The sequence below is a fragment of the Brassica rapa genome, chromosome A05, assembly GCF_000309985.2.
Source record: "Brassica rapa cultivar Chiifu-401-42 chromosome A05, CAAS_Brap_v3.01, whole genome shotgun sequence".
Classification (NCBI taxonomy): domain Eukaryota; kingdom Viridiplantae; phylum Streptophyta; class Magnoliopsida; order Brassicales; family Brassicaceae; genus Brassica; species Brassica rapa.
This window is the reverse complement of record NC_024799.2, coordinates 27819702-27834023: the sequence shown is the minus strand read 5'-3', so window position 1 is coordinate 27834023 and position 14322 is coordinate 27819702. Positions and strand designations below refer to the sequence as shown.

The 14322-nt window shown below is 32.5% G+C and overlaps 3 protein-coding genes across 4 annotated transcripts; 1 reads left to right on the top strand and 2 right to left on the bottom strand.

Moving 5' to 3' along the window:
• Positions 1 to 8564: 8564 nt before the first annotated feature.
• Positions 8565 to 10408, bottom strand: LOC103870905. Of its 2 annotated transcripts, XM_009149087.3 has the most exons (4): positions 10320 to 10408; positions 9807 to 9984; positions 9634 to 9703; positions 8565 to 9247 (listed from the first exon to the last, which is right to left on the bottom strand). In XM_009149087.3, the coding sequence occupies exons 2-4, from the start codon at positions 9956 to 9958 to the stop codon at positions 8969 to 8971; spliced, it is 501 nt and encodes a 166-aa protein (XP_009147335.1). In that variant the 5' UTR covers positions 9959 to 9984; positions 10320 to 10408; the 3' UTR covers positions 8565 to 8968. The 2 variants fall into 2 exon arrangements, with proteins under 2 accessions (XP_009147335.1, XP_018514340.1); XM_018658824.2 differs by lacking the exon at positions 10320 to 10408 and having other exon boundaries at positions 9807 to 10285.
• Positions 10409 to 10559: 151 nt separating this feature from the next.
• On the top strand, positions 10560 to 11950 carry LOC103870906 (40S ribosomal protein S7). The gene is made up of 5 exons (XM_009149090.3): positions 10560 to 10679; positions 10957 to 11042; positions 11130 to 11203; positions 11288 to 11594; positions 11676 to 11950. The coding sequence occupies exons 2-5, from the start codon at positions 10968 to 10970 to the stop codon at positions 11793 to 11795; spliced, it is 576 nt and encodes a 191-aa protein (XP_009147338.1). The 5' UTR covers positions 10560 to 10679; positions 10957 to 10967; the 3' UTR covers positions 11796 to 11950.
• Positions 11896 to 14230, bottom strand: LOC103870907 (mannose-6-phosphate isomerase 1). Its single transcript, XM_009149091.3, has 5 exons — positions 13770 to 14230; positions 13495 to 13662; positions 12823 to 13032; positions 12466 to 12732; positions 11896 to 12385 (listed from the first exon to the last, which is right to left on the bottom strand). The coding sequence occupies exons 1-5, from the start codon at positions 14109 to 14111 to the stop codon at positions 12071 to 12073; spliced, it is 1302 nt and encodes a 433-aa protein (XP_009147339.1). The 5' UTR covers positions 14112 to 14230; the 3' UTR covers positions 11896 to 12070.
• Positions 14231 to 14322: the final 92 nt, after the last annotated feature.

The window sequence follows — 14322 nt, the reverse complement described above, 5'->3', positions numbered from 1 at the left end:
TTTAACGATTATAGGCTTCATATATAGAGCATTTACCGAAAACTCACTATTTTCGTAGGGGGGTACACATAGATTTTGAGAAAAATTCAAAAAATTTGACAACACTGTTTTAATGCATAGTTGAATCATGTAATAACATATGATGAAGTTCAAAGAGGTTTAGAACCTTTGTTGTCTCCGTTTCTCTAAGGAATAGCAATTTTATAGTGGTTAGTCCAATGATTTAAGGAGTATTTACAGTTTTGCTAAATTAATTGATAAAAAATTAGAACAAGGTCCATGTACCATGAAAATGAGTTTATCATAAATTAATACAAATGCGTAATGTGGTTTTAAATTTTAAAACAAATTTAAAGATTATAGGCTTCATATATAGAGCATTTACCGAAAACTCACTATTTTCGTAGGGGGGTACACATTAATTTTGAGAAAAATTCAAAAAATTTGACAATACTGTTTTAATGCATAGTTGAATCATGTAATAACATATGATGAAGTTCAAAGAGGTTTGGAACCTTTGTTGTCTCGGTTTCTCTAGGGAATAGCAATTTTATAGTGGTTAGTCCAAGATTTAGGGAGTATTTGCAGTTTTGCTAATTAATGGATAAAAAATTAGAACATGTCCATGTACCATGAAAAAGAAGTTTATCATACATTAATACAAAGGTATAATTTGGTTTTAAATTTTAAAAACAAATTTATAGATATAGGCTTCATATATAGAGCATTTACCGAAAACTCACTATTTTCGTAGGGGGTACACATTGATTTTGAGAAAAATTCAAAAAATTTGACAATACTGTTTTAATAACATATTTGAATCATGTAATAAATATTATGAAGTTCAAAGAGGTTTGGAACCTTTGTTGTCTCCGTTTCTCTAAGGAATAGCAATTTATAGTGGTTAGTCCAATGATTTAAGGAGTATTTACAGTTTTGCTAAATTAATTGATAAAATTAGAACAAGGTCCATGTACCATGAAAATGAGTTTATCATAGATTAATACAAATGCGTAATGTGGTTATAAATTTTAAAACGAATTAAAAGATTATAGGCTTCATATATAGAGCATTTACCGAAAACTCACTATTTTCGTAGGGGGGTACACATAGATTTTGAGAAAAATTCAAAAAATTTGACAATACTGTTTTAATGCATAGTTGAATCATGTAATAACATATGATGAAGTTCAAAGAGGTTTGGAACCTTTGTTGTCTCGGTTTCTCTAGGGAATAACAATTTTATAGTGGTTAGTCCAATGATTTAGGGAGTATTTGCAGTTTTGCTAGATTAATGGATAAAAAATTAGAACGATGTCCATGTACCATGAAAAGAAGTTTATCATACATTAATACAAAGGTATAATGTGGTTTTAAATTTTAAAACAAATTTAAAGATTATAGGCTTTATATATAGAGCATTTACCGAAAACTCATTATTTTCGTAGGGGGGTACACATAGATTTTGAGAAAAACTCAAAAAATTTGACAATACAGTTTTAATGCATAGTTGAATCATGTAATAAAATATGATGAAGTTCAAAGAGGTTTGGAACCTTTGTTGTCTCCGTTTCTCTAGGGAATAGCAATTTTATAGTGGTTAGTCTAATGATTTAGGGAGTATTTGCAGTTTTGCTAAATTAATGGATAAAAGATAAGAACGATGTCCATGTACCATAAAAAGAAGTCTATCATACATTAATACAAAGGTATAATGTGGTTTTAAATTTTAAAACAAATTTAAAGATTATAGGCTTCATATATAGAGCATATACCGAAAACTCACTATTTTCGTAGGGGTTAACACATAGATTTTAAAAAAAACAAAAAAATTGAAAATACTATTTTAATACACATTTGAATCATGTAATAAAATATGATGAAGTTCAAAGAGGTTTGAAACCTTTGTTGTCTCCGTTTCTCTAGGAAATAACAATTTTATAGTGGTTAGTCTAATGATTTAGGGAGTATTTGCAGTTTTGCTAAATTAGTGGATAAAAAATTAAAACGATGTCCATGTACCATGAAAAGAAGTTTATCATACATTAACACAAAGGTATAATGTGGTTTAAATTTTAAAACAAATTTAAAGATTATAGGCTTCATATATAGAGCATTTACCGAAAACTCACTATTTTCGTAGGGGGGTTACACATAGATTTTGAGAAAAATTCAAAAAATTTGACAACACTGTTTTAATGCATAGTTGAATCATGTAATAACATATGATGAAGTTCAAAGAGGTTTGGAACCTTTGTTGTCTCCGTTTCTCTAGGGAATAGCAATTTTATAGTGGTTAGTCTAATGAATTAGGAAGTTTTTGCAGTTTTGCTAAATTAATGGATAAAAAATTAGAACGATGTCCATGTACCATGAAAAGAAATTTATCATACATTAATACAAAAGTATAATGTGGTTTTAAATTTTAAAACAAATTAAAGATTATAGGCTTCATATATAGAGCATTTACCGAAAACTCACTATTTCATTGGGGGGTACACATAGATTTTGAGAAAAATTCAAAAAATTTGACAATACTGTTTTAATACATATTTGAATCACGTAATAAAATATGATGAAGTTCAAAGAGGTTTGGAACTTTTGTTGTCTCCGTTTCTCTAAGGAATACCAATTTTATAGTGGTTAGTCCAATGATTTAGGGAGTATTTACAGTTTTGCTAAATTAATTGATAAAAAATTAGAACGATGTCCATGTTCGATGAAAAGGAGTTTATCATAAATTAATACAAATGTATAATGTTGTTATAAATTTTAAAACGAATTAAAAGATTATAGGCTTCATATATAGAGCATTTACCTAAACTCACTATTTTCGTAATGGGGTACACATAAATTTTGGGAAAATTTCAAAAAAATTGACAATACTGTTTTAATGCATAGTTTAATCATGTAATAACATATGATGAAGTTCAAAGAGGTTTGGAACCTTTGTTGTCTCCGTTTCTCTAGGGAATAGCAATTTAATAGTGGTTAGTCCAATGATTTAGGGAGTATTTGCAGTTTTACTAAATTAATGGATAAAAAATTAGAACAAATTTCATGTACCATGAAAAGAAGTTTATCATACAATAATACAAAGGTATAATGTGGTTTTAAATTTTAAAACAAATTTAACGATTATAGGCTTCATATATAGAGCATTTACCGAAAATTAACTATTTTCGTAGGGGGGGTACACATAGATTTGGAGAAAAAAATCAAAAAATTTGACAACACTGTTTTAATGCATAGTTGAATCATGTAATAACATATGATGAAGTTCAAAGAGGTTTGAAACTTTTGTTGTCTCCGTTTCTCTAGGGAATAGCAATTTTATAGTGGTTAGTCCAATGATTTAGGGAGTATTTGCAGTTTTGCTAAATTAATGGATAAAAATTTAGAACGATGTACATGTACCATGAAAAGAAGTTTATCATACATTAATACAAAGGTATAATGTGGTTTTAAATTTTAAAACAAATTTAAAGATTATAGGCTTCATATATAGAGCATTTACTGAAAACTCACTATTTTCGTAGGGGGGTACACATTAATTTTGAGAAAAATTCAAAAAATTTGACAATACTGTTTTAATACATTTTTGAATCATGTAATAAAATATTATGAAGTTCAACGAGGTTTGGAATCATTGTTGTCTCCGTTTCTCTAAGGAATAGCAATTTTATAGCTGTTAGTCCAATGATTTAAGGAGTATTTACAGTTTTGCTAAATTAATTGATAAAAAATTAGAACAAGGTCCATGTACCATGAAAATGAGTTTATCATAAATTAATACAAATGTGTAATGTGGTTATAAATTTTAAAACGAATTAAAAGATTATAGGCTTCATATATAGAGCATTTACCAAAAACTCACTATTTTCGTAATGGGGTACACATAAATTTTGAGAAAATTTCAAAAAAATTGACAATACTGTTTTAATGCATAGTTTAATCATGTAATAACATATGATGAAGTTCAAAGAGGTTTGGAACCTTTGTTGTCTCCGTTTCTCTAGGGAATAGCAATTTAATAGTGGTTAGTCCAATGATTTAGGGAGTATTTGCAGTTTTGCTAAATTAATGGATAAAAAATTAGAACAAATTTCATGTACCATGAAAAGAAGTTTATCATACAATAATACAAAGGTATAATGTGGTTTTAAATTTTAAAACAAATTTAACGATTATAGGCTTCATATATAGAGCATTTACCGAAAACTAACTATTTTCGTAGGGTACACATAGATTTGGAGAAAAAAATCAAAAAATTTGACAACACTGTTTTAATGCATAGTTGAATCATGTAATAACATATGATGAAGTTCAAAGAGGTTTGGAACCTTTGTTGTCTCGGTTTCTCTAGGGAATAGCAATTTTATAGTGGTTAGTCCAATGATTTAGGGAGTATTTGCAGTTTTGCTAGATTAATGGATAAAAAATTAGAACGATGTCCATGTACCATTAAAAGAAGTTTATCATACATTAATACAAAGGTATAATGTGGTTTTCAATTTTAAAACAAATTTAAAGATTATAGGCTTCATATATAGAGCATTTACCGAAAACTCACTATTTTCGTAGGGGGGTACACATAGATTTTGAGAAAAATTCAAAAAATTTGACAATACTGTTTTAATACATATTTGAATCATGTAATAAAATATGATGAAGTTCAAAGAGGTTTGGAACCTTTGTAGTCTTCGTTTCTCTAAGGAATAGCAATTTTATAGTGGTTAGTCCAATGATTTGGGGAGTATTTATAGTTTTGCTAAATTAATTGATAAATATTAGAACGATGTCCATGTACCATGAAAAGAAGTTTTTCATACATTAATACAAAGGTATAATGTGGTTTTAAATTTTAAAACAAATTAAAAGATTATAGGCTTTATATATAGAGCTTTTACCGAAAACTCACTATTTTCGTAGGGGGTACACATAAATTTTGAGAAAAATTCAAAAAATTTGACAATACTGTTTTAATGCATAGTTGAATCATGTAATAACATATGATGAAGTTCAAATAGGTTTGGAACCTTTGTTGTCTCAATTTCTCTAGGGAATAGCAATTTTATAGTGGTTAGTCCAATGATTTAGGGAGTATTTGCAGCTTTGCTAAATTAATGGATAAAAAATTAGAACGATGTCCATGTACCATGAAAGGAAGTTTATCATACATTAATACAAAGGTATAATGTGGTTTTAAATTTTAAAACAAATTTAACGATTATAGGCTTCATATATAGAGCATTTACCGAAAACTCACTATTTTCGTAGGGGGGTACACATAGATTTTGAGAAAAATTAAAAAAAATTTGAAAACACTGTTTTAATGCATAGTTGAATCATGTAATAACATATTATGAAGTTCAAAGAGGTTTGGAACCTTTGTTGTCTCCGTTTCTCTAGGGAATAGCAATTTTATAGTGGTTAGTCCAATGATTTAGGGAGTATTTGTAGTTTTGCTAAATTAATTGATAAAAAATTAGAACGATGTCCATGTTCGATGAAAAGGAGTTTATCATACATTAATACAAATGTATAATGTTGTTATAAATTTTAAAACGAATTAAAAGATTATAGGCTTCATATATAGAGCATTTACCGAAAACTCACTATTTTCGTAATGGGGTACACATAAATTTTGAGAAAAATTCAAAAAATTTGACAATACTGTTTTAATACATATTTGAATCATCATATAATCAAAGAGGTGTGGAACCTTTGTTGTCTCCGTTTCTCTAAGGAATAGCAATTTTATTGTGGTTAGTCCAATGATTTAAGGAGTATTTACAGTTTTGCTAAATTAATTGATAAAAAATTAGAACAAGGTCCATGTACCATGAAAATGAGTTTATCATAAATTAATACAAATGTATAATGTGGTTATAAATTTTAAAATGAATTAAAAGATTATAGGCTTCATATATAGAGCATTTACCGAAAACTCACTATTTTCGTAGGGGGGTACACATGGATTTTGAGAAAAATTCAAAAAAATTGACAATACTGTTTTAATGCATAGTTGAATCATGTAATAACATATTATGAAGTTCAAAGAGGTTTGGAACCTTTGTTGTCTCGGTTTCTCTATGGAATAGCAATTTTATAGTGGTTAGTCCAATGATTTAGGGAGTATTTGCAGTTTTGCTAGATTAATGGATAAAAAATTAGAACGATGTCCATGTACCATGAAAAGAAGTTTATCATACATTAATACAAAGGTATAGTGTGGTTTTAAATTTTAAAACAAATTTAAAGATTATAGGCTTCATATATAGAGCATTTACCGAAAACTCACTATTTTCATTGGGGGGTACACATAGATTTTGAGAAAAATTCAAAAAATTTGACAATACTGTTTTAATACATATTTGAATCACGTAATAAAATATGATGAAGTTCAAAGAGGTTTGGAACTTTTGTTGTCTCCGTTTCTCTAAGGAATAACAATTTTATAGTGGTTAGTCCAATGATTTAGGGAGTATTTACAGTTTTGCTAAATTAATTGATAAAAAATTAGAACGATGTCCATGTTCCATGAAAATGAGTTTATCATAAATTAATACAAATGTATAATGTTGTTATAAATTTTAAAACGAATTAAAAGATTATAGGCTTCATATATAGAGCATTTACCGAAAACTCACTATTTTCGTAATGGGGTACACATAAATTTTGAGAAAAATTCAAAAAATTTGACAATACTGTTTTAATGCATAGTTGAATCATGTAATAACATATGATGAAGTTCAAAGAGGTTTGGAACCTTTGTTGTCTCCGTTTCTCTAGGGAATAGCAATTTAATAGTGGTTAGTCCAATGATTTAGGGAGTATTTGCAGTTTTGCTAAATTAATGGATAAAAAATTAGAACAATGTCCATGTACCATGAAAAGAAGTTTATCATACAATAATACAAAGGTATAATGTGGTTTTAAATTTTAAAACAAATTTAACGATTATAGGCTTCATATATAGAGCATTTACCGAAAACTCACTATTTTCGTAGGGGGGTACACATAGATTTGGAGAAAAAAATCAAAAAATTTGACAACACTGTTTTAATGCATAGTTGAATCATGTAATAACATATGATGAAGTTCAAAGAGGTTTGGAACTTTTGTTGTCTCCGTTTCTCTAGGGAATAGCAATTTTATAGTGGTTAGTCCAATGATTTAGGGAGTATTTGCAGTTTTGCTAAATTAATGGATAAAAATTTAGAACGATGTACATGTACCATGAAAAGAAGTTTATCATACATTAATACAAAGGTATAATGTGGTTTTAAATTTTAAAACGAATTTAAAGATTATAGGCTTCATATATAGAGCATTTACCGAAAACTCATTATTTTCGTAGGACCTCCCTACGAAAATAGTGAGTTTTCGGTAAACGCTCTATATATTGAAGCCTATGATCTTTAGATTTGTTTTAAATTTTAAAAATACACTAGATTTTGACCCGCGCTTGGAAAGCGCGGGTTTGTTTTCGAAATTAAATATATTTTTTAAAATGAATTTTATATAAGATAGTGTATAGGTTAGAGCATAATTTTTGGAATCGCGAACCAAACAATATCAAACTGAAGAAACCAAAACCAAAATTGAATTGAATTTCATAAATAACCGAGTAGATCATATATCTCTGGAACCAAAAAATTGAAACTGAATCTAGAATCAAATGGGTACCTTAATTTTTAAAGCTCTGATAAAACCCAAAACTTCGCCATTAACCCATGAACCAACATCGGTTGATCCGACAAAAACCTAAAAAAATCTTATAATATTTTAAATTTTTGATTTGCTTCTCATATACTTTATAATAGTACATAAAACTGAATAACCTATTTGAGTTGTCATATATAATAAATTCATTGTATTTATGTTATGCATTTTAATTTATAGATATTGACCACAAATCCACAATTTCCGTGAACTCTATTAAAAGTATTTTTGAAGAATTTTTATTAACTATAAATACTATAGTATTACCAATTTAAAAATTAGTTAAGTTTTTATGAATCTTTGATGAAAATCAGTAAAGTTAATTACTTTAGACATTTAATTTGGTGCAAATCTTGAAATTATTAAGTAACACATCTATAGAAATATGTTGATAGATCTCGTTAGCAAAAGATATTACACTATTTGTATATAGAATTGTTTATTTAATATAGAGATATCGAGGATCTTTTCAATTTTTTTAACAAAGCTCGATCAATGGCAATGGTAGATTGAACTGTTGTAACGTTGGGGTACCAAGGAACACTATTGTTATGATATTGTGATTCATTAGTCATGTTTTGTTAAGATGTTATTTTAATAAAATGGAGACGTGGTATAATCAGTGGTGTATAACATGATTTGGTAAGTAATATATGAGATCATTTAAATTAAGTAATATATCGTTTTGTTAGATTATAATTATATTAAGGTAGGACCAAAAAATAATTACTTAATGAATAAGTCCAACAACTTTGTTTAAGTAGATTTTTTAAGAATGCTTCCCTTTTAATAATATAGATTATACTTTTGTATTAATGTATGTTAAACTCTTTTTTATAGTACATGTACATCGTTCTAATATTTTATCAATTAATTTAGCAAAACTGCGCATACTCTCTCAATTAGTAGACTAACCAATATAAAATCGTTATTCTCTTGAGAAACGGGGACAACAAAAGTTTAAACCTTCTTTGACATTCATCATAGTTATTGCAGGATTCAACTACATATATATTAAAACAGTATTGTTATATTTTTTGATTATCCTCAAAATCTATGCGGTAAACACATTACTGATCTCAAAGTTACAGAAAACTGCGGTAAAAGCCTTAGCTGGTGATATTGACTGATCTTTAACCTTCCTTTCCCTCTTCATCTTCAATATAAATCATACTTCAAAAACGTAATGGAGTCTTGATTCTGGATTTTATGTACACTTTGTGAATCTCTGTTCCTTCTTCTAAGCCATGGCAGGTATGCTTGAGTCCCTGTTTAAGCAATTGAATCCCTCAACTCTTACAGCTGCCTGTTTAATCCCAAACTTCACTCGACCACAACCTCCTCCTTTGACACGAGATGAAGATGAAGATGGAGATGAGAGCGAGGGTGAGGGTGAGATAGGGTTGCGTTTGTCGTCTCCAAATCGCGCATCTTGAGCTAACGGGTTCGATGCTCTGCTCGGGGGAGAGCCGAGGAAAAATGGAGGTGATGAAGCTACTACAGCGGACAATGTCTCATCCTACAGAGAAAAGAGAACCATTAAGTTTAGATTACAAGCTACAAAATAAGGACACATCCATCATTGAATCTTTTAAGAATATGACTAAAGATCAATCTATATACACAGCTACATAGCTACCAGTTGATTCAATGTGAAAAACAAAACAAGGAGAAGGTTCGTAAAACTCTTATGTACAGGGAAGAACAACAATCATAACTCAGACACAGGATTCTGTTGAAGTCATTCTAATTTATGGATAAACGTCTTGAAGCAACTATAATATAATCTAGCGTTTGGTGTTAATACAAAGAAACACAGACCAATGAAGAATGATACAAAACCAAAGAAAGGAAGACAAGTGACTGCTTGATACAACAGACACAAGGTTGAAGAAAGAGACAAACCTTTCTAAGAATGATGTCCAAAAGATCTGCCCCAGCTTTAGAATCACAAACATCCGCTGCTCCTGATTGACTGTTTAACCCCAGAGCAAAGCAAAAAAAAAAATCAGTATTTATTTTTAGACAATACGATCTTTGTGGGCATATAACAACGAAAGAAAGAGCCTCTATAATACCTAGAGTGTAATAATCTAAACGGACGAAGAACGTTACTGGAGAGTATGCCAACGCGACGAGGCTTAGGACAAACAACAGAGGAGGATGAGACAGGAACAACTCCTCCTCCTCTGGATTCGAAGGCGTTCTGCTTAAGGTTACAATGATTCATCTTCAAACCACGGAGGAACGCCTAACCTGTTGCATCAATCAAAGACACAATCGAAGATCAGGAAAAACATTCGTTGCTTTTATCATTTCAAAATTTAGAGAGAATTATTGCGTATAAAAAGGATGTTCATAAACGGAAGAAGCCAACGAATGCATTGACCAGAAGAAACTAATTTCATAGAAAAATATAAAAGGTCAAAGAGCACAGACGTATTGACTGGACTCAAAAAAAACTTTGACAAGACCAAAGAAAAAAAAAACGAACAAGATAAGAATTTAAAACTTTGATCTGTCTGTCATTTACGCCATTAACGGAACTTGATAAAGCAGAGAGAGAGAGAGAGAGAGAGAGAGAAGTATACCTTTAAGGATTTGTGACGAAACAGCGGCGATAAGGGTGAGCGCAAAGGAGTGAAATTAACAGAGTTGCTGTTAATGCACTTTATACGATATGATCATGACACTTGCGCAGGGGAACAAACAAAAGGTGTGAATGACGTCGTTTCGAAGATATACATATTGGGCTGCCTCCCAAAAACTAATATATAAGGCCCATTTATTGAAAACCTATTAACGGCTCAATCAGGCCCATGAGCATAGAAACCCTTAAGATTTAAACCTTTGCTTCCACCAGATTCGTGTCGCCTCTTGAACACCGAAGCTCTGAAACCAAACCGTTAACCTTTGCACCACCTTCTAGGTTTCTTCGTCGTGATTATCTGGTACGCTTCAATGTATTACTCTACTTTTTCGAGTCTAATCGTTGTTTTCTCACTCTGTTTGGAGAAAAATGTTAGCTTTAGTGAGAACTGTAATCCATTTAGGGTCTGGTTAGTGTTTCAAGTAGAGTGATCTGCTTAAAATACGTTATCTTTTGTAATCAATTGAGAAATGTAGCTCATTGTCACTAAGAGCTAGGATTGATCAAAGTGTAGCTTTTGCTTTATAGCTATCAATCAAAGTGTTGATTGGATTATTTTATTCTGTGTTCTGTTATAGAATCTGCAAAGATGTTCTCTGCTCAGAACAAGATCCACAAGGACAAGGGTGTTGCACCAACTGATTTCGAGCAAGAAGTTGCTCAGGTTCTCGCTTCTTTCTTAATCTCGTGAATGTGTTTTGTTGTTTTTTAAATTTTTATTGGTTTGGTCATTGATTTTACGTATTCACAGGCTTTCTTTGACTTGGAGAACACCAACCAGGAGTTGAAAAGTGACTTGAAAGATCTCTACATTAACCAAGCTGTGTACGTTTTTATTTCTAGAGGCCACTATGATCTTAACTTTTGCTGTTTAAGTGTTCATTCTTTTTCCCTTTATGTACATTGCAGTCAGATGGATTGTTCTGGCAACCGCAAGGCTATTGTGATCTACGTTCCCTTCAGATTAAGGAAAGCCTTCCGCAAGATTCATCCTCGTCTTGTCAGAGAGCTCGAGAAGAAGTTCAGTGGAAAAGATGTGATCTTTGTTGCCACCAGAAGAATCATGCGTCCCCCAAAGAAAGGCTCTGCTGTTCAGAGACCACGCAACAGGACTCTCACCTCCGTCCATGAAGCCATGCTTGAGGATGTCGCTTACCCTGCTGAGATTGTTGGAAAGCGTACTAGATACCGTGTTGATGGTACCAAGATCATGAAGGTAAAAGAAAAGCTGATACATTTTGCTTGGTCTTTCATTGTCTGTTAAGCTCGTAGTTTAACATGTTTCTATTTTCGGCAGGTGTTTTTGGAGCCTAAGGAGAGGAACAACACTGAGTACAAGCTCGAGACAATGGTCGGTGTGTACAGGAAACTTACAGGGAGAGATGTTGTTTTCGAGTATCCAGTCCAAGAACTTTGAAGAGATGAATGTACGTTTGATTCTTTGTTTTTTTTGTCTGCTAGGGAGCTTTTGATTCTGTTTTGTTTCTGTGTACAAGTTACTTCAGTCTTCCTCAAAATCCTATTTAACAAAACATTTATTCAGTTCTTTTGAGTATTAAAATTTCAGAATCATTTAGAATCTCACAAACAAATTGAATTTCTGGTCACATAAGTGCATTGACACAGTTTGTATATAATAATACAATAACTGAAGAAGAGCTTCACTGATAAAGTAGCTTGTGTGTAGTTCAACTATGGAGAATCCAAAAACCTACTGTTAATTCCTGCTCTGTACAGCTTCAAGTCAGATGAAGACTTTAAGTGAATCTCAGTGTCTGCAGGCACAAACAGAACATCTCCCATCGAAATCTCATCTGCTGAAGCGTCTGTAGACATTCTTCCTTCCCCTTGGAGCACAAGCAGAAGAGAAGGGCCTGGAACAGAGGGAAACACCGTCGAGGCTCCACAGGGAAGATCACAGAGATCAACCTCAAACTCCTCGAAAGGCGGGAGGTATCTTGTGATGTATGGTCGAATCCTTGATCCCTTTAGGATCTCAGGAAAGCCCTGAAACCCAGAAATGACAACAACTCAGTAAAAGGTCTTGGTGTGTGCGTTGAGTTTGTTTTTTAAGTTAAAAGGTCTACCAGTTTGTATGAGAGCATAGAACAAAGTGTTTGAATATCCAGAGGCTTGGAAGTGAGGCCAGCTCGTACTACGTTGTCTGAAGTGGCCATGACCTCAATGCACTCACCGAATAAGTATGCATGTGGCTCGTTTGCACCAAGGTACAAGGCTTCACCAGGATTGAGCTTCACGTAGTTGAAGAAGAATGCAGAGATGACCCCAATGTCATCTGGATATTGCTTCTCTAGCTTCAAAACAAGCCGTTCCTTGTCTGTCAGATGGCGTTCCTGCAATAAATCCCACGGGAAGGATTTAGCCAGTTGCACTTCACAAGATAATTTGTAAGTGAAGGAATCAATAGAAGAAAAAAAAAAGACCTGACTCTCCATATGCAGACGGTGTTTCAGTTTGGATACGATTTGCTTTGTTGTGTCGGGACCTGCAGACATTAGCAAGGTGAAGATAGTTCGGACAGCAGATTTGACTTTCTCCTCATCATGTTCACTGATGCAGAAGACTTGGTTTGCTTCTTCACTCCCAACAAGCTCTTCTATCTCAGGAATAGCACGAATCACACTCTTAAGCTCCTGCAATTTTTTCACAAGAACAAACTTAAATCCTACAATCCTGAAAAAAACAAGCTACTAATCCTGGAGTTTTGGAAACTGAATAACTCAAATTCATAAAGGTACTATCCAAAATCAATTTAATTCCTAAATTTCGGTAACGTGTTCATGTTTTGAGATATATACAAACAAAAGGAGGAAAGTCCTATACGAAACAAAAGCTTAGACAGTGAAAAGTTCTCAAAAATCACCTAAACACCATGAACGAACCTAAAGATCTCATCATCAAATCTAATCTCAAACCTTAGGCTCCTATTTAGAACAGTAGACCGTAGAGGAGTTAACCATAACTCATCAAAACGAGTCTTATCACTAAAATTAGGACAGACCAAATAACATGTGCTATGCTACTGGAAACTAAGTGGGCCATAGCAAAGCTGTAATGAAAAACAAATATAAATAGTGATAACTGAGCAATGATACCTGTAGAGGTATAAACCCACAAAGAGCCTCGAACTGAGTATAAGCCAATGCCATCTCAGGTTTGTGATTATCATCTTTATAAAGATTAGGATGAGCTTTATGCAATTTCTTCGCCAAAACCTTATCCGGATGTGACTGAATCGACAAGGCCCTTCCCACCGACAACACCTAATCACATTTCACAATTCATCAAACTCATAACAACAGTAAGAGATTCAACTCAGTAAACTCAATTTTGCAAAATCCTAAAAAAGCAGAGATCTTTAACAATGTACCTTGAAGAGAAAGGGGAGATCACAACCCCATTTCTCCAAAACCCTATCTCCAAGAGCCTCAGGGTTTTCAGCAATCCACGATCTAAGCGTCACGCCACCATCAGCATCATCATCCTCCAAGTAACTCGGACCTGACTCGTGAGTCCCCATCCAAAGCTCCGCGTAAGGACGCGTCGAATCGATTGGTTGATCCGAATTCGCCGCGTAGACTCTGTACACGAGTGAATCCGACCCGATTTTGCCCCAAGCGTAATCCTTCACGGAGCATCTCAACCGGCGGAGCCGCCGTCGTCGATCCGCTTCGCAACCGCCATTTGCCTTGACGACAGTAGCGATCTCCATTTTCAAAATTCGTCTCTCGGAGATAAGTTTATTCTCGAGTATATAAGCTTAAGCGCCAATGGCCATGGAAGAAGACTCAAAGTTCCTGAATCGTGGATTTTTAAAATTTATAAACAGAGGAGGGTATGATTGCGATTTTTAAAAGTGTGGGGTCTAAATGGGGAATTAAATAGAAGTGTGGGGGGTGAGATGTTTAGCTTGAGAAGGTGGA